The following is a 19,740-nucleotide window of genomic DNA, read 5'->3' on the forward strand; positions in this document are numbered from 1 at the left end:
TAATACGCACAGTCCAGACCATCCAATTCTACTAAAAGAGGCAGAGAGCTCATCTCACTAACTCTTAATCTTTCAAAACTTTCAATTAAAAAAAAATTGCATTGATCTTAAAAGCAGCTGTTTAAAGAGCTGTGCAATGGTGACACATGCTCAGTAAGTTAAGGCCAGAGGCTATAAAAAATGTTTAAATTTATATATGCTTATGAAAACATACCTAAAAAAGAAAAAACCACAAAGAACATTTCAAATTATAAAACCTTTCAATATTTATGCATTTCCATTTTTTTCTTGTACTTAAAGAGTGATTTTTCAGTTTCCCTGACCCCTGAATCTACTTTAAAAAACATGTGTGCAAGGTATTTAAGCCTTATAAATCCTAGAAATTGACAAGTGTCACTGCTACTCCAAAAACAATCCATAGTTTTATACCATTATCAGAGAACCTTTTGCCCTTACACAGAAATGACTAATTCCACACTGAAATGAGAACTAACACCATACTATAAACTAATAACCCCATTCCCCCACCAGAAGATGTACAGGAACTTGGTGGAAACAAGCCACTGAAGTTAAAATATAGTTCCCAGGATTAACCATGAAAAATAAAATGCACTTGTTTTACATGTACTGCTGCTATACAGATAAAGCAGAAAGTTTTTTTTTTCTTAAAATGTTTCAATGCACATAACAATAGAATTAAAGAGATAAAGGCAAAGAGAGAGAGCCTTAGAGTAATGAGACATTACCTTTGGAGCGCACGGTGTAACACTCTTTCTGTAAATTTTACACAAAAATGGCAAGAAATAAATTGTAATACACTTTTAAGACAAGACTGAATCTATGTTTTAATATCAATATAACTGAAATTAATTATTTTCAAGTTTTATGCAGAGCAAGAAAGCTTTTTTAAATGGAGGGCTCTAAATTTTCTTTCATATGGGATATTTACGTAGAGATGAATTATGCTTAAGAAAAGCTTCGTGGCTAAGTGGGAATCTATTTAGATCCTTAATATTGTAACATAGAGTGACAGTAATAGCTATTAACATATTACATTTCCTTTCACAAATCCCAGAAATTAGCTAAGACAACATTTTCTCAAAAGAGAATAGTGTATCTTGCATACATACATAAATACAAAAATCTGAATGCCCAGGAGCAGTTACTACAGTTGAAAGCAAAAATTTCATTAGAAAAAAGTGAGTTAAGATCATCCAAAACAAAATTGCAAGGAACTTTTAACTAACTCACATCAAATAGTTAAAGAACCTTTCATGCTTCTACATTTGAAACCTTTGTTTGGTGACATACCACAACAGACTACTTTCAGAAGTTAATGAGCAAATGTTTGGACCCTAGTTACTATTCAGTGACATTAGATACACATTGAAGTTAAGTCACTGAACATAATAATAAAGCAGCATAACTACAATTTTAGGAACCTTTTCAGAGAATAAAAAGGCAAGAGAGATGAAAGCCTAAGTGCAGTCAAATCTTAGCCACAATATCTTCTTTTCCTGTCTAATCTCTGATTTTTCCCATTATGAAGATTTTTTTTCGGAGAACATACACTGACCAATTTTTATCTATATTTAAACAAATCTACCACTACTCAGATCAAAATACTATTATACCATGAACAAAATGCTTTTTATAAGAGTTTTGAACGTAATAAATCTTGAAATATTTAAAAATAAGCTTAAAATTATCATAAAGGCATTGACAACATGAATAAGTGTCAAAAAAGAACATAATGTTTGAAGTAATGTGGAGTTTTCAACGAATGTTGCAAAAAAAAAAAGTGACTGTAGGTGTAAAGTAGTACAGAAGAGGGAAATAAAAATAACTTCTGTCCACTTTAGCTTTTAACATGCAACGCTTTCTCTTCAACTCCTGAAACTATCACGCTGTCAGGGAAGAGGCACCAAATTGTACAGAATGACAACACTTGTATAAGGGTAATGGAAACTAACCAAGCCACCTGACAATGCTCTACCCATGTGTTCCAAAAGCCACCAAAATAGAAGTGCTTTCTAAAATTCAGCACTAATGTTAATACACACCAAACATTACTAGATAAAAAATTTCTTCCACATTGCTAGCACGTAAGTCACATAAACATTAAGTTATTAAGCCTGGATGTTAGGGATGACACTTGATATTCAGAGAATTTGGTTTATGGCTAAGTTTCATGAACATCTTTGCTCATGAAAAAATCTGAAATTAACTTATGAAGGTATTACCCCAAAAAAAGGAAGGAAAAAGCTAGAGCTTCTCAGGTTATTAACACTTACTAGCATTTCTCCTTACATAAATTTATGAATATGTGGGTAGAAAAAGCATTTCTACCCCGAATCTAATTTTATTACCCAAACACCAACACAGCTTTACAAACCCCTTAAAACCAACTACTCCTCAACTCTCCTTGCTCCACTACTTTGTAATAATCAGCACTTCTCTCCCATTCAGGTACTTGCAAGTCAGATTCTTAAATGACATAAAACATATTCTAAAACTTCTTATGCCCCGCCCCCCATTGCCCTATTTATGACTGTTAAAATGTAGTAAACATGTTTTAAGTTCAAAGTTTGACTCTTCTATATTATCTTGTTTTCTTACATTGTTATAATTATTAATGACCACTGACAGTGGCCAGTGACAGGAACTGTTCTTGCAGGGTCTGCAGATCCCTACTCTACGGCTGCGCAGACTCATGTTCTAACAGCAGCTGATGAAGAGACTTCTGTTGCTCTTGATTTAAGATGAGCCCAATACTTCTTTAAAGACATTTATCAGACTAATGAAAACTAGGCAATTATGACTACTTCCATTAGGCAAGACAATGTTTGCACATAAACCATTCCACACATTCAGAAACTTAGGACTACCCTACAAAACACTTTCTTCCTTTTACATCCATATTTTCATACCAATGTTTAAGAAAAACGAACTCAAGGTACATAGGAAACTAAAATCAAGGTTTCCTGACAGCTATATTAGTGTCCTATCCCAGAAGTTACTACAAAGCTATAAACTATTTACTCAATCTTTTTCATGACTATTTTATACAACATCTTTATCTTTTTGATTAATGTATATAAAGACAATGAAAATTACAGTCAGAATTAATAAGCTATCACTAACAGCAAAAGGGGAAACAACGTTTCCCCAAATGTCATTGTTCTCCAGCAAAATGCTTGATGCTTCTAATACTTAACTAAAATAAATTCAGAGCAGAGTGGTTAATAAAATTTTGAGCTTAAATAAGCTTTAATTTATAGTAAAGGCATTAATAATATGAATAAGTGTGCAGCATTCTTTTTCTAGCTATCAGTTTCTTCCAGATTATAAGTAAAATTTCTATAACCTGGACTTTACATGCCTTTTCAAGAATTCAGCATAATCTACAGAATGAAAAGTTTGGACTAGATAATCTCTAAATCCCTTTCCACTCTATGACTTTATAATTCTAGCTTGTATTGTGGTTTCTTCCTATTCTTTAACCTAAAAAATAAATAAGAATACAAAGGACAAAATAAATACCAAATTAACTTGGTAACTTTAGTCCCAAATCTTTGAATTTCTTCAAAAATGTTCAAAATAAAACCACTGTTTCCTTAGTGATTCATGGGGATAGTGCCATATATCACTTCTTTCACGTTTCTTGAGCAGTACTATTCCAAAAAGAATCAAGTTTTCTTCTATATAGAACCCCGAGAGCAAAATCATTATGACAAATACAGTAGTAGAAATAAAGTTACTGTAAAAATTACAAACAGATTTATAGAAGAAAATCTGATTTTCATCATGTATATAATTGTTCCAGCCAAAGAAAGCAATATATGCAAAATTATGTTGAATAAAAATGACATATGCCTAAGGAAGGGGGAGTTTTTAAATGTGTAAGTAATGAAGACAGTAGTTAATGCACAAAACACAAGAATCCTTGAGGGATGTTTTGCAAATACCCACACTAACAGCACCAGATCTACTCCTTAGGAATTGCAGAGTAACAGATTCGTAACAAAAACTACGAAAACAATTTTGCAAGGATGTATTAAAAATCCTTATTGAGCCTATAAAGCAGGAACTATAAAGACAGTTCTTTTCATTTTACCACCATTCTTTCACTATCCTTTCTTTTTCAGATTCCAGAACTGCCACTCAAAGTGCCATATGAGGAGCTGTGGTAACAGGGTAAAAGGCAGGAGCCATCCTTTGAAGCCATCAGCAAGCTCTGTGACCATCAGAGCTATTATCTGTGATCATATACATAACCTGAAGATAGCATATCATACTTTTTTTAATACTTTCAACTCCAAAAGGCTTTGGGCTTGTAAAAACATAGTTTCAAAGATTTTTATTTTATCAGCTACCATCTCCATTTTTACCTATCCTTCCCATAAATGCAAGGATACGTTTTAGTTCTGAAACATGAAAATTTTAATTTGATTTTATCCTGCAACTCTTGAGAACTGATCTTTCTAGCCAGCATAAAGAAAGTATACAGACACAAAAATCTTTAGAAAAAATATAGGAGGATTAAATACTCAATTACTTCCAAGATTGCTTACTCCTTTCCAAAGGGACTGCAAACCCCTTTCCAGAAGGAAATTTCAAACTTAAAGTAAAAAATCCTCTTTCAATCAGAAGTTCACAGTGATTTTACTGCCATCTAAAGTAAATTAACTTTGAAAATAAGTAAAAAATTATAATTGTAATTTATTGATTTAAAATTTTGTATTTGGCATTCCTCCTCAAATATTGTAGTCCAATATAAAATTAGGCCATGTAGAAAACAGTAAAGGCCTTTACTAGATATTCCTAGAAAATACTTAAGCAAGTACTAAATAAAATAAGATGTTTTTGAAGGGAGAATCTCGTATACTGAATTTTAATTAGTGTATGTTTAACGATAGCATTTTTAATGAGTTTTAACTCTAACATTTTATGAACAAGCTAATGTATGTAACAATATCAAGAAGCTGCTGCTACTTGATAAATCAAATTTTAATTGTACCGATATAAAAAAGGAAATCTGAAAGAAACTTTAGAGCCCTCAAATGGTAGCTTCTTGACCAATGAATCATTATGTTTTTCATGTTCACAGTTCAGATAAGCTTAAAAATGGAAATGGGAAACCTCAACCAAAGGATAAACAATTTTTACATTAAGTTACTATTAAAGAGGCTTTCTGAAAATATTTCTTTCTACTTTGTATTGGCTCTTAAGGAGGTTAAGAATAGAAAATTACTCTATTAAAGAAGAGTAGTAACAAATAACCTATGGGATCAAAACAAGATAAGAGAACAACTGTTGTAGGTCTTTTACCTGTATAATTCTAAGCATAATCTTTTATCAGCTTTCCATTTTTAGGACATTCTTAGGAACAGAATGCCCCTTATCTGAACTTTATCAGATCATGTAGAAATGTATTTTTCAGACAAATTTAACATTTGAGTTTCGTATGTCAGTAATATACTCCTCTAAAGACAGGGAAGCGCCATTCATACTCATTCATTCAGAAAGATGACAAAGAAAATGTTTTCAATAAATCATTAATGAAATATTTCTCCAACATACATCGCACAACTGAGATTCACTTCCAATCAAAAGCAATAACCCTCATGCTGGACAGTTATCTTTCACATTTTATATGATAGAATTATGATAAAAATAGGTTTTAAAGGAGCCTTAGATAAGACTATAACTAAAAGTATGCCAAAGGATTTATTTAGAATTTTCAGATTAAAAAAAGGTAAGTTTTTGGTTGTGCAATGCACATACATGTAAATATATTTGCTTTTTCAAAAGCAAATTTAGTATTCTTAAGTTTCCTGAGTGACAATCTCATAAACTTTGGTGGAAGTGACAGCAGTATTGGGTTATTTCAATTATGCATGGAGACTTCATAAAATGAGTTTTTTTAAATCCTCGCTCAACAGCAGGTCACCTATCTCTATATAACATCAGAAAATAATAGTACCTCTCTCAAAATTGCCTCAAAGAGCAACAGTAAGAGAAAAAAACAACCATGCAAAAAAACAAAGAGCAACAGTAAGAGAAAAAAAACAACAAAAACCTCAAACTGCTTTCCCTGTTGAGGGGGTACAATTAACTGAATCCTCTTCGATGAACAATTTTTACACGTTCATCAATAGTTTATGTTCCAATCTAGTTCTGGTAAAGTGAGCACTCAAATTTGACAGGTGCTTAAATATGCCGTCATCTTTTCTGAAGACAGCATATTTTGAAAACAATATATAAGTTTTTTAAGTCTCATTCTTCCAATTCAGGATATATGCTGAATGCTGAGGCAGTTGTTAGACCTTGTAAGTTACTATGATATTAGAAATTAATAATAAAAATAAAGCTGACAGGATTTTAGCATTAAACTTGGTTTAACTAGACCATCTTTCTTATGAACAGCGCTTCTCTGTTTAAGAAAAGCTCATCTCTGAATTATGCCTACTCACATGAAAAACTGGGAACCATTGGTATGTTTCCCTCGATTTGCCATTGACAAAAGGAACGCTCTGTCATGTTTGAGAATAAAGTTTTCATCTGTTTGAAGAAAACACAAATTTGTCAGTCTCCAATTATAAGTCACTTTAAAGTAATGTTCAAGTAATAAATAGAAAGCAAAAGATGAAATTCGTCTTCTGGTCAGTACAGATAACTTGACTGAACACTCAGAAAAGAAAAATTTAAGCTAATCAAATAAAAAAGCATAAAAAGGCCAAAAGATACTAATTAAAGCCTTGAGGAAAAGAACATATATTTAATACTTCATACAAACAGCCTTAGAACAGTCACTTTTAGTAGTAACATACTTTGGCTAAATGATATTTAAATTATTAACTTTCAGGGAAAACTAGTAAAATTTTAGAAAAATCTCTAGCTTACTTCCTCCAAATTTCCAATTAGCTTGCCTAACGTGCTATACATGGAAGAAGTTTAATAACCTTTTCAGGTGTTTAATTTTTATACGGTAAATTTATTATTCAACTGAATTGAAGCTAGACTGTAAGACAAAAAAAGTTATGTTATAGTAAGTTACAGGAACATATCTAAATTAAGTATGTGTATACTCAATTGTATCACAAAATTATCTAAGGAAGAAAGCCCTGTGAAACAAAAATTTAAATAGCAAAATACAATTTTAAGGTACAAAAGTATCTGCCACAGGGAACAACCACAAAGTGGCCTACAGCATTAGTTTTAAATTGTTACATAATAGAACCAGCTAAATAGCTGTTTCCTACTAGTTCAAAGGAAAAAAAAAATCTGTGATAAAGATCACTTAGAGTTATTTTAATTCCAGCAGGAATATCCTTGAAAACTAATTTAAATGTCCTTTTAACATTCATACAAACAAATCTTCTTCAGAACAAACAGAAACATAGAGAACTTTAAAAAGTGATTACCTTGGGAACAGGCTTCTGAAAAAGAGTAGTAATCCATTTTCCCCCAAAGGAAATATAAAAGACTATTATAACACTGAAGCTATTATAGCGTTAAAACCTAGTAATATTAGATTTCATTACAAATCTCTGCAACTGACTTTTCTAAGGCTTTTTGGGGCAAGTGCAATAGTTAGATTTAAGCAGATACTACTATTATAAGAATCAACACAGTCATAGTTCTAATATACAAAAGAAAACATACAAACCTTTGAAAAAGGAAATTTCAACTTTTATTCAAAGAAATTGCTTGGTTTAGGGGAAAAAAAACCCCACAACTAGACTCTTTTCTCTGATGTGAAATTAATAACCCATTGGGAAATGAAAAAAGATACAGAGGCATGTATGAAATAATACACAGAATTTTCCAAGTCTTCAAGCAATATAGAAATCCAGCCACAACCTGACCCAGACTGTCCATAAATTTATTAGGAAGGGTGCAAGGGAACAGAATTGGAGTTTGTGTTACTGAGCTTCGTTCTCTTACCTTTTCATTTTGCAAAAGACCACATTCTCTATAAACAAAAGAATATGTTGACAGTTTTAGGCAGGAAGATAGGAGTTTTCATGTATATAGTTGCCTAACCTCCATGCTGAAAGTCATGTTTAACCATAAAGTTAGCCTTAATTAATCTTGTCAATTAAAAATTATATATTACAATATAATTTATCCCCAAATTCATGCAAATAAAGTATTTTCATGCAGCATTAGTTTCATGCAAAAAGTGAACTATAAGTAAACCTCTTCTCATTAAAAGTATATGATCAAACTTGCTTTAATATCAGAACTGAAACAAAAGACCGTAAAATATTAAGCCTTACCTTTAAAATATCCACCATAAATTGATTCTCCACCTTTTCCATTACCTGGAAATAATGAGCTACATTAAGCCATAATGAACATTAAAAATATACTAACACATAAATCATTTTTGATAGCTTCAATTTGCTGAAGGAAACCTTGGAATGTTATAACTGCTGCAATAATCAAAATTCTGAGTCCTCAATTAACTTCATCGTTAAAATATATGTCAAATCCCATTACAATAAATACCATCAAAAAAGTCATCTTCACAACCTACTTATTTCAAACAGTAATATAACACCAAAAACATTCTAGAACAAAAGCAATCAGACAGTACTTTGGTATTCATTGTAAAGGAATTCACTAAGTAACTATAGTATTAATAAAATAAACTGCATAAAAACAAAATAAAATGTCTTACGTGGTACTTTGCTTTTTCATACATTCTGGATCTATAATATTCACTCATCCAACAAGTATTCATTGACCACATTTTATATCATACTGTAACTGACACAATATTTAGAACTAAAAGTAATAATGAAATACTTTAAAAACTGATAGATGGAGTTACTAGGAACACAACTTTTAGCTCTACCTTCACTGAAGTCCCCACCCTGAATCATAAAGTTTTTAACCACACGATGGAACGTAGAACCTTTATAACATAACTTCTTCCCAGTTGTTTTCCCAAGGCCTTTCTCTCCTGGAAAAAAGAAAAAGAAATGAAGTTTAATTATACATACATCCTTCCATGGAAAGAACAAACCAATTAATCCTGTGTCAAATTTTTCCTGTGTGTTAGGCACTGGAAGAGATATAAGAAATAGATGACATGAAAATTTAACATACACACATGCACGCAAACCAAAATAAATAATACAAAGCAGCATGTAAATGTAAAATTGTGTGGTACAGACTCTACATGCTATAGGACATAATATTAGACACACTTATCACTCTAGTCAGGCACAACGGCTCGCGCCTGTAATCCCAATATTTTGGGAGGCCAAGGTAGGCAGATCACTTGAGGTCAGGAGTTTGAAACCAGCTTGGCCAAAAGGGTGAAATCCTGACTCTAAAAAAAAAAAACACAAAAATTAGCTGGGTGTGGTGGCACAGGCCTATAGTCCCAGCTACTCAGGAGGCTGAGGCAGGAGAATCACTTGAATCTGGGAGGTGGAGGTTGCAGTGAGCTGAGATCACACTACCACACTCCAGCCTGTTTTTGAGACAGTCAGACCCCATCTCAAAATAAATAAATAAGTAAGTAAATAAATAAATAACAAAATCAAGGAGTTAGTGCAAAAATTGAGTATGTGTATCCAAGTAAGAATTTAAAATCTCAGTGTGTTCTAATTTTTTTTTTTTTTTTTTGAGACAAAATCTGGCTCTTGTACCCTAGGCTGGAGTGCAATGGCGCGATCTTGGCTCACTGCAAGCTCCACCTCCCGGGATCAAGTGACTCTCTTGCCTCAGCCTCCAGAGTAGCTAGGATTACAGGTGCCTGCCACCACGCCCGGCTAATTTTTGTATTTTTAGTAGAGAGGGGGTTTCACCATGTTGGCGAGGCTGGTCTTGAACTCCTGACCTCATGTGATCCATCTGCCTTGGCCTCCCAAAGTGCTGGGATTACAGGCTTGAGCCACTGCACCCATCCAGTGTGTTCTAATTTTAAAGTAACATTATAGATGTTTCCCTCCCCATTTTTTCTATTTATTTAAAATTTATTGTAAAATTTGGAATACTAAATTTTTTCAAAGTAGTGAAATTCATAAAATTCTACCAAATCAGTTTTGAATGTGTGCTATTATTTTATAAATTAAAATGTATAGAGAAGATTCCATTACACAACATAGATTCTTATTCTTTTTCATTTTTGAGATCATTCCTTTCCAATCTCTTCCCCTTAAGAAATGCTTCCCTGATTTCATATAAAAGTCAGTATAAGTAACTCTTCTTTTTTTTAATTCACAAAACTAATTTCACAAGTCCATTATTCTTCCAGGAAAATATCTATTCTGTTCAGCAAGGTAAAACTGTAAGCCACAGCTTCTCATTGGAAATAATAATTCACTTACCTGAGCACAAGCAAAGGAAGTTTTTGCATGTTTTTGGACATATGTCTGAGAAGAGCTGAAACATAATGCGACCAACTGAAACAAAATACATAGGAAAAAAATAGTAAGCAAGTTAAATATATCACATTTAAATGGGAGAAAGAAACAGGGCTAACAAATTAGAAAGTCTATTTTTGTAATTCATTTTAATTTTTTAAAAGATGTAATGGGAAAGCATTTAACTGGGTGATACCTATGAACAAGAACACCATTTTATTTGTTATTGTCAAAATTTACATGCAGCCAAATTGGTTCCAGCCCCAAAATTATAGGATTTTAAGTGTGCTTTAAAGGAACTTTGTGTTATTAGATTCCTCATAGTATAGTTCCCTATCTGAACTATAAATCTTCTTTAAAAATACTCTCAATAGTTGTTTGATTTATGCTTGGGCCCTTCCAGTGATGAGAGTACATCAAAAGACAGTAATTCTGGCCAGTACTGTTAAAAAGAAACATCTCTGTCTCTTTATTTTCAGCTTTCTTCCTTTAAGCAAGAACTGTTAAGAGCCACCTTCCTGAATTGCACCAATCACACTTAAAATTCACATTTTAAGCTGGGCATGGTGGCTCACACCTATAATCCCAGCACTTTGGGAGGCTGAGGCAGGAGGGGTTGCCTGAGGTCAGGAGTTTTGAGACCAGCCTGGGCAACACAGAAGGACCCCTGTCTCTACAAAAAATTTTAAAAATTAGCTGGGGATGGTGGCAAATGCCTGTAGTTATTGGGGAGGCTGACGTAGGAGGTTCACTTGAGCCCAGGATTTCAAGGCTGCAATGAGCTATGATCATGCAGTGAGCTTTGTGCCACTGCACTCTAGCCTAGGTGACAGAGCAAGACTCTTAATACTTCCCGTTCTATTCCCTGAGAGAGCAGAAAGAGAAGAGGTTATGGTTCCCTACAACAAACACGAGACTGCAAGGAAAAGTCTGCAACTTCAATTTAACTATGCCAGAGAAAAATGGTTCTCAAACTTTGGTCTCAGGGCTCTTTTAAACTCATTACTGAGCTTCTGTTTATGTGGTTCATATCTATTGCTATATACCATATTAAATGTTAAAACTCAGAAATGTTTAAAACACAAGAATACACAAGCACACGTTCCATTAGCTGTCAGGGCAGTGATATCATCACATATTAATATATAATCTCTGGAAAACCTGACCGTATATTCACAAGAGAATAAGAGCACAAAAGGCAAATCATAATCTATTACTATAAAAATAGTTGTGACTTTATGGACCTGTTGAAAGCATATCAATAAAATAAGAAACGTAGTTCTGATTAGCAATTAATTACTCTCTTGAGTTCCTTTTCCCTTTATTCTACAAGATCTTTTCCATTATAAACATTTTTATTTATTCAAAAGGACTTACAGAATAAATAAAAATTAACTGTGAACCAAGCATAAATCATATTCAGAAAAGACGCAAAATGACTTTGTATCACCAAGATTGTATTGTATTCCTGGCCATATCAGTCAGTTCCTGTGAGGAGGAAACAATGATACTGCATTATAGACATCGTTAATGGGTAAAGCAGGATGGAAGACCTTCCTGTGTCAACGTTCTTAGCCTATAGTTTTAAAAGAGCCAAACTATAAAGCAATTTCAAAACTTTGTAGCTGTTTTTAAAACCTAAGGGAATGAAAAAAAGATGGAAAGTAAGCAAAAAGGAGGACTCAAGACTTTCAAGCAGGGAGCAATGTATCTAAAGTCATTTCAGAATTTAAAAAAATACCTATAATATCAGTAATAGTAACTATCACTGTATTTACATGGAAACATTTTACCAGTATAATAAATGTATTTTGATCAGTCCTCATAAATCTCTGGGAAATGGCTTAGCTGGTGTCAAGTTCAAAATCATCCAGCTTTGCATACCAGAACAGACTTAGATCTTTGCAATCCCTGTAAGATGGCTACTTTTCAGGATAGAAGACATAATCGAAATAATCAAAACATAGGGCTTTTCTTAGGGCCGTAGTAACTTCAACATTAGGGTGTTTTTTTGTTTTGTTTTTTTTCAAAAACTTGTAATGCCTCAAAATGAAAGCTGTTCAAAGTTTCGAATGTTTTTAGTTTCTCCTTAACAGATGATTGGAAATTGTGTACCCTCCAGTAGCACAATACACTTGAAAACAGTTAAAATGTGATTACATTCCTATCCAATATTCGCACAGGGACAGCTAACTAGAGTGGTTTAAAAAAAAAAAAAAAAAAAATCGCGGCCAGGCATGGTGGCTCACGCCTATAATCCCAGCACTTTGGGAGGCCAAGGCAGGCAGATCACCTGAGGTCAGGAGTTCAAGACCAGCCTGGCCAACATGGTGAAACCCCATCTCTACTAAAAATACAAAAATTAGCCAGGTGTGGTGGCAGGCGCCTGAAATCCTAGCTGCTTGGGAGGCTGAGGCAAGAGAATAGCTTGAACCTGGGAGGTGGAGGTTGCAGTGAGCTGAGATGACGTCACTGCACTCCAGCCTGCGTGACACAGCAAGATTCCATCTTAAAAAAAAAAAAAAGAAAAAAGAAAAAAAATCTCACCTCTAGTATCTTACCCTCTTCTAGCTTGGTTCAAAAAAAAAGTCTTTTGCCCTCCGAACCTCATGGCACAAAGGATAGAGCAGAGGTTTTATCTCCTCTATGGCATTACGTTGTTAAGAACAAGAGGAAAAATACAACAAAACTGAATTGTTTTCGCCTCAATAACAAGGTGCAAGATTAAACCTGGCACAACAGAAAAATAATTTTAAAATCCTGAAAAAAACACATTAACCCAATCAGGTTTGCAAGGCATGACAAAGGCTGAACTATGGATATTCAGACATTAGTTGAGTCTACTTTCTTAAGTAAAAATGCTTGTATATATGCAATTTGAAGGGTTTAAAAACAAAAAGCAAGGTCAAAAAAACAAAACAGCATTACGATTTCTACCTATAAAGAGGTAACCTAGTATTAATTTCCTTCAAATTAAATCCTGAGATTGAACACTACAGGATACAGATCAGCAAATACTAACTTGAACTGAAGCTCATTAGCAAGATTAACAGGTTTTCAACAAATATTTTTTATTGAATTGCATTATTTTATAGAAAACAGGCTACCATGTGATGATACTTTTATTTTGAAACTCAGACAATATTCTAAAGGTATGGTCTTAAAAAAAAAAGTCAATGTGGTTCACTAGTCTAGTTAGTAAATATTTTCGGTGATGGCAAGCATAAACTATGATTACAAAACATATTGAAGATAAAAAAATTAAGCTGTAGTTACAATAAAGAACAGACTTGGAATGAATTTGCATAAGTCTCTCTGGCTCCCAAACTGACGAGAAAAATGAGTGTGACAGTAACCCCATCTCTTTAAAGAGTTAAGAACCCCTGCTGATGATGCCTCTTTGGAAACTAACTGCTGCTGACTGAATAAATAAGATCTAAGAAAAATTTGTTACTCAACAAATACTATTTATAATTTAGTGGAATTTAGTAATCTTTTAGAATCAGTCGATACTGGCTGGGCACTGTAATACCAGTGCTTTGGGAGGCAGAGGCTGGAGGATCACTTGAAACCAGGAGTACAAGAATCAGTCAATACTATTGATAATATTCTTATACATAGTTTTCGTCCACAGAATTAATGTTATGCCAACAGATACACAGCTCTATAATAAGACTAAAATCTACTGTTAGTGTAAACATTAGTATGTTGCTTTTATACATGGCTAAGGACAAAAATGACACAAAGCAGGACTGGTTTCTAAATTTAATCCAAAAATATCAACATGCAGATCCTTAAAAATAAGACAAGGGAACAATATTAAGATTAATCAGGTAATATTAATGCGTTAAGCTTTGGCTACAGACAGGAAAAGTCTATGTTATGGTGTAGATTCTGATTTGGCCACTAGGTGAAAGGAGTAAAATCACCAAGTACACAGATGGAATAGAATCAAACATCATCTTTCAATACTGTTCCTTGTTTTCAGAAATAGTTGCACTGGAATTGCAGATTCAATGGTTTAAAAAGGAGCCATGTACTATGTACATAGAAGACATGGTAGTTGGAAAAGTGAGCATCAATTAGAAAAATGTTGCAGGGGTTGATACACTACACAAAAGGCAAAGAATAACCCATAGAACAATTAATTACAAGCAAGGGGTGAGGAAAAGAGCAAAGGTTAAGAACAGATCACACTAGGTAGGCAAAGAGCAAAATCTAGGAAGAAGATTAAGAAACAGGAGCAGCATTTCAATAACATCGGGCCATTTACTCAAATATTATTTACTGAGATCTTACCCATATGTCAGGGAATCCAACAGTATTATATACTGTTGTGCCTGAGTTTCAAGAAGAACGTGGTGCCTGAGTTTCAAGAAGCTCACATCTTGGCTAGGAATGACACGTGGAAATGCAGCTGCTACACAATATGATGAGCTATCATTAGTATGAACTAAGGGCATTTATATATAACCTAGGTCTGACTGATGTGTGTGACCGCAGAGAGATAGGGATCACGACTGCTTTACTTACCACTATATCCCCAGAGACTTACGTAGTGCCTGGTACAGAGTTAGGTGCTCAATAAATATTTAATAATAATAATAATACTCAAAACAAAATTATTCAAAGACAGATTTACAAGATACTTTCATAAAGGAAGAACACCCAAATATACAGATCAAAATTATTCACTACATACCAGGAAGAAATATGTAAGTGGAGAAACATCAAGATATCAATTAATAAAGCTATTTAGTTTTAGAGATATAAATGGAAAAAAAGCCTCCTAGTATCCAGGCAGTAGAATCACATCGCTCACAAAGAAAAAAGAAAGAAGACCAGCTTCAGACACCTTATATTACAAACTGGAGACAACTGAGAACAGTCTGCCATTTTTAAGGAATAGGCTGTGAAACAAGAATTCTATACCTAGCAAAGGAAATACAATTACATTTTATCCTGAAATATCTATTTGAATACATATCCCTGAGATATAAGTCAAAAAACTAATGAATGAGAACTAGTAGGAAGACTGGCATTGGGCACTGAATCTATTACATTACAAAATTAAACCTAAATCACTATAATTATGGTTTTAAAATAAAAGGAAACGAGGCCAGATGTTAGAGCTGCCAGGTATGACAATGCAAACAGTGTTGATTATGGTTTTAAATGTTATCAGTATTAGGAAACAAAGTTATGCAACGGCAAAATTTTTTTTATGTACCATCTGAAAATGTTCTTTCTTTTGAATAGGTAATGTTCTCATGACTCAAAAATCAGTGGAAAAAGGTACAGGATGAGAAGCCTTGTTTCCCAATCCCATCAACAGGTACTCACTTTCATTAATTTTCTGTGTATTTTTCCAGTTTCTTTTCATACACAAGCAAATATTGATATATTCTTATTTTTCTTCCTTTAAAAAATGGTAGATTATGCACACTGTACTGCACCTTGCTTTACTTACTAACATATCATGAACTTTTCTCATGCCTGTGATATAAAAATAATTTATGTTATTTTATTTTTTAAGAGACAGGGTCTCACTCTGTCCCCCAGGTTGTAGTGCAATGGCACAACCTCTGCTCACTGCATCCTTAACATCCTGGGCTCAAGCAATCCTCCTCCTGCCTCAGCCTCCTGAACAGATGGGAACATAGGGGCATGCTACCATGCTTGGCTAATTTTTGTATTTTTTGTTGAGACAGGGTCTCACTATGTTGCCCAGGGTAAAAATAATTTCAACTGGAGGAAGGCAGTGGAGAATCAATAAAAACCAACAAGAAGGATTTGGACTGGTGAAAGAAAATACATATCCTCATACTTCATAGTGAGAATCAACTGGTAGACTTTTCTGAAGCAGATAGAGAGGAAATAAGGGTTTAGGCATACTTCTTTTTTTTTTTTTTTTTGAGACAGAGTCTCACTCTGTCACCCAGGCTGGAGTGCAATGGCACGATCTTGGCTCACTGCAATCTCCGTCTCCTGGGTTCAAGCAATTCTCCTGCCTCAGCCTCCCGAGTAGCTGGGATTAGAGGCGCCTACCACTACGCCCAGCTAATTTTTTGTATTTTTAGTAGAGACAGGGTTTCACCATGTTGGCCAGGCTTGTCTTGAACTCCTAACCTTCTGATTCGCCCGCCTCAGCCTCCCAAAGTGCGGGATTACAGGCCACCGTGCCCAGCCAAGGGTTTAAGCATACTTAAACAGGTATTCACCGGCAGAACTAACAATATTTTACATCTTTCAAGCTTCTTTGGTAGGAGGGGCAGCAACCTAGTAAAAGATATAAAACAAATAGCCAAAAAACATAAAATACAAGGCCAAAACAACTTAATTATTTAGCCACATGAAGCTTTTTCCATGACATGTCCATAAACACCCAGCTAAAGGCTTCCTGCAGATAGTGCAAGCAAAAACTCAAAAGAGAACGTATTTACTGGCTCATGTAGTTATGACGAGGATATTAGTGCAGATCAGAGAACCAAAGAGCCAGGATGTCAGGAAATGAGGCCAGATGTTAGAGATGCCAGGTCTGACAATGCAAAAAGTGTTAAATACCACTTATTTATCCCAATCACTGCGTATAGTCATATATTCATTAATGAATAAAACTAAAGATAAATTAATCACTTAACTCAGGAAGATAAAAGGAAGAATATCAAAATTTAGAAAAAAGAATTATAAGATAGTATACAGAATAAAAAACAGGCCCAATAAAGACACTACATGCTGCTATCCAAAAGAGTGCTGCTATTAATGCTTTAGATATAGATGAATTACTTCTACTCTTCAAGTAACATTAAAGTGTAACGCCATATCAACTGTTATAGAGCACAGCAAAAGATGAAAAGCTTAATTTTTTTGAAACAAAATAAAATCGAAACCAAAGCCTGGGAGAGATGATATAAAACAAATTTAAAACCCCATATGCCAATCTCATTTTAAAAGAGACACTATTCAATATTAGGAAATCTACTAATACAGTTTATTGAAGTGAAGGAAAAATCCTATAAAAATCCCATGATAGAAAAAAAAAAATTCCCATGATAGAAACCAAAGGTGCATGGTGAAATTCAACATTCATATCTACTACAGAAACAACAAAATAAATTTTAAAAAAGAAAAATATAAATTAGAAAAAAGAAATTCAACATTCATTCCTTTATATAACACACATATTCTCAGATATCTTTCAAATCAACAATCAGCATTATGTTTAATGGTGAAACACTCCTATAGCATTAATTCCACTGAAGCAGGAAACAAGTCAAAAGTAGTTGTTAGCATCACTACTGTTTAATGCTGTTTCAGAAATTCTAGTCAATGTAGGCTGGGCATAGTGGCTCATGCCTATAATCCCAGCACTTTGAGAGGCTGAGGGGGGCGGATCACCTGAGGTCGGGAGTTCGAGACCAGCCTGACCAACATGGAGAAACCCCGTCTCTGCTAAAAATACAAAATTAGCGGGTGTGGTGGCTCACTCCTGTAATCCCAGCTACTTGGGAGGCTGAGGCAGGAGAATCGCTTGGACGCGGGCGGCAGAGGTTGCAGTGAGCCGAAAGATTGCACCATTTTGCACTCCAGCCTGGGAAACGAGCGAAACTCCGTCTCGAAAAAAAAAAAAAAGGAAATTCTAGTCAATGTAAGTAGACAAGAGGACAATATGAGAGATTTACAAGTAAAAAAGAGCATATTTATTATCATTTGAAACATCAGCTATACACCTAGAAAGCCCAAAAGAACCAACTGAAATACCAACAGATACTGAAGTTGTTGATATTTATATTATGACAAACAAGAACGAGTAAAAAAAAAATACAGTAAAAATCACATTTTCAAAAGCAACAAGAAACATTCTAACTACATAACCATAAGAGTATAGGATCTATAAAAACAAAACTCCAACTTTGAGAGGCATAATGCCAACATGAATAAAGGGAGAGATACCTTGTTCTTGGACAAGACTCAAAATTGCAAATGTGCCCAATATTCCCTAGAGTAACCTATAATTTAATTGCAACCTTCAAAAATACCAGTGAGATTTCTGAGGGAACTTGACAAAATGATCCTGAAGGTTGTCTGAAAGAATAAATGTGCAATTCCCCTCCTTGAACTTTTGTTTCAAAATTTTCAAATCTACAAAGACGTTTTGCCATATTTATCCCTCTCTATACACACAATCTTCTGGAACAAACTGAAAGTTAAAGACACTGTGACACTTCACCCCTAATTATTAACACTTCCGCTTATATTCCTAAAGAATAAAAATATTCTGCTACTTAAATCCAAAACCACTACACCGAATAAATTTAATAGTGATTATCATCTACTCCATAGTTGTGGCATAACATGAAACATTAACATTTGACCTCTGTCCCCAGTTCCATTTGACCTCTGTCCCCAGTTTCTAGCACAGTGCTCCTAAAACTTGTAATTTTCTAAGTGATAGGACTGATAGGAGCATCTTTTGTTCTATTTGATCTTTCTTCTTCTTTTTTATTTTATTTTATTATTATTATACTTTAAGTTTTAGGGTACATGTGCACAATGTGCAGGTTTGTTACATATGTATCCATGTGCCATGTTGGTGTGCTGTACCCATTAACTCGTCATTTAGCATTAGGTGTATCTCCTAATGCTGTCCCTCTCCCCTCCCCCCACCCCACAACAGTCCCCGGAGTGTGACGTTCCCCTTCCTGTGGCCATGTGTTCTCATTGTTCAATTCCCACCTATGAGTGAGAACATGTGGTGTTTGGTTTTTTGTCCTTGCGGCAGTTTACTGAGAATGATGATTTCCAGTTTCATCCATGTCCCTACAAAGGACATGAACTCATCATTTTTTTATGGCTGCATAGTATTCCATGGTGTATATGTGCCACATTTTCTTAATCCAGTCTATCGTTATTGGACATTTGGGTTGGTTCCAAGTCTTTGCTATTGTGAATAGTGCTGCAATAAACATACGTGTGCATGTGTCTTTATAGCAGCATGATTTATAGTCCTTTGGGTATACACCCACTAATGGGATGACTGGGTCAAATGGTATTTCTAGTTCTAGATCCCTGAGGAATCGCCACACTGACTTCCACAATGGTTGAACTAGTTTACAGTCCCAGCAACAGTGTAAAAGTGTTCCTATTTCTCCACATCCTCTCCAGGACTTGTTGTTTCCTGACTTTTTAACGATCGCCATTCTAACTGGTGTGAGATGGTATCTCATTGTGGTTTTGATTTGCATTTCTCTGATGGCCAGTGATGATGAGCATGTTTTCATGTGTTTTTTGGCTACATAAATGTCTTCTTTTGAGAAGTGTCTGTTCATGACCCTCGCCCACTTTTTAATGGGGT

The 19,740-nt window shown here is 34.3% G+C and overlaps 1 protein-coding gene and 1 long non-coding RNA gene across 6 annotated transcripts in view; one reads left to right on the plus strand and one right to left on the minus strand.

Moving 5' to 3' along the window:
* Nucleotides 1-15,713, plus strand: part of LOC131384017 (uncharacterized) — a 42,060-nt gene extending 26,347 nt beyond the window's left edge. The window contains exons 2-3 of the long non-coding RNA XR_009214488.1: nt 4,149-4,197; nt 15,645-15,713. This is a non-coding gene — a long non-coding RNA (uncharacterized LOC131384017). The remainder of the gene's footprint in view (nt 1-4,148; nt 4,198-15,644) is intronic.
* NKTR (natural killer cell triggering receptor) overlaps nt 1-19,740 on the minus strand; it is a 48,882-nt gene that overhangs the window by 20,726 nt on the left and 8,416 nt on the right. For 3 of the 5 annotated variants that reach the window (XM_032161921.2, XM_032161920.2, XM_032161924.2), the window contains exons 3-6: nt 10,350-10,424; nt 8,867-8,974; nt 8,286-8,330; nt 6,477-6,564 (exon numbers count right to left, since the gene is read on the minus strand). In XM_032161921.2, coding sequence (XP_032017812.1) covers nt 6,477-6,564; nt 8,286-8,330; nt 8,867-8,974; nt 10,350-10,424 — 316 coding nt within the window. Of the gene's footprint in view, nt 1-6,476; nt 6,565-7,950; nt 8,331-8,866; nt 8,975-10,349; nt 10,425-19,740 lie in introns of those variants that run through there. The other 2 variants (XM_058442419.1, XM_032161922.2) reach the window with 2 other exon arrangements.

Source organism: Hylobates moloch, unplaced genomic scaffold (assembly GCF_009828535.3).
Source record: "Hylobates moloch isolate HMO894 unplaced genomic scaffold, HMol_V3 SCAFFOLD_8, whole genome shotgun sequence".
Lineage (NCBI taxonomy): Eukaryota > Metazoa > Chordata > Mammalia > Primates > Hylobatidae > Hylobates > Hylobates moloch.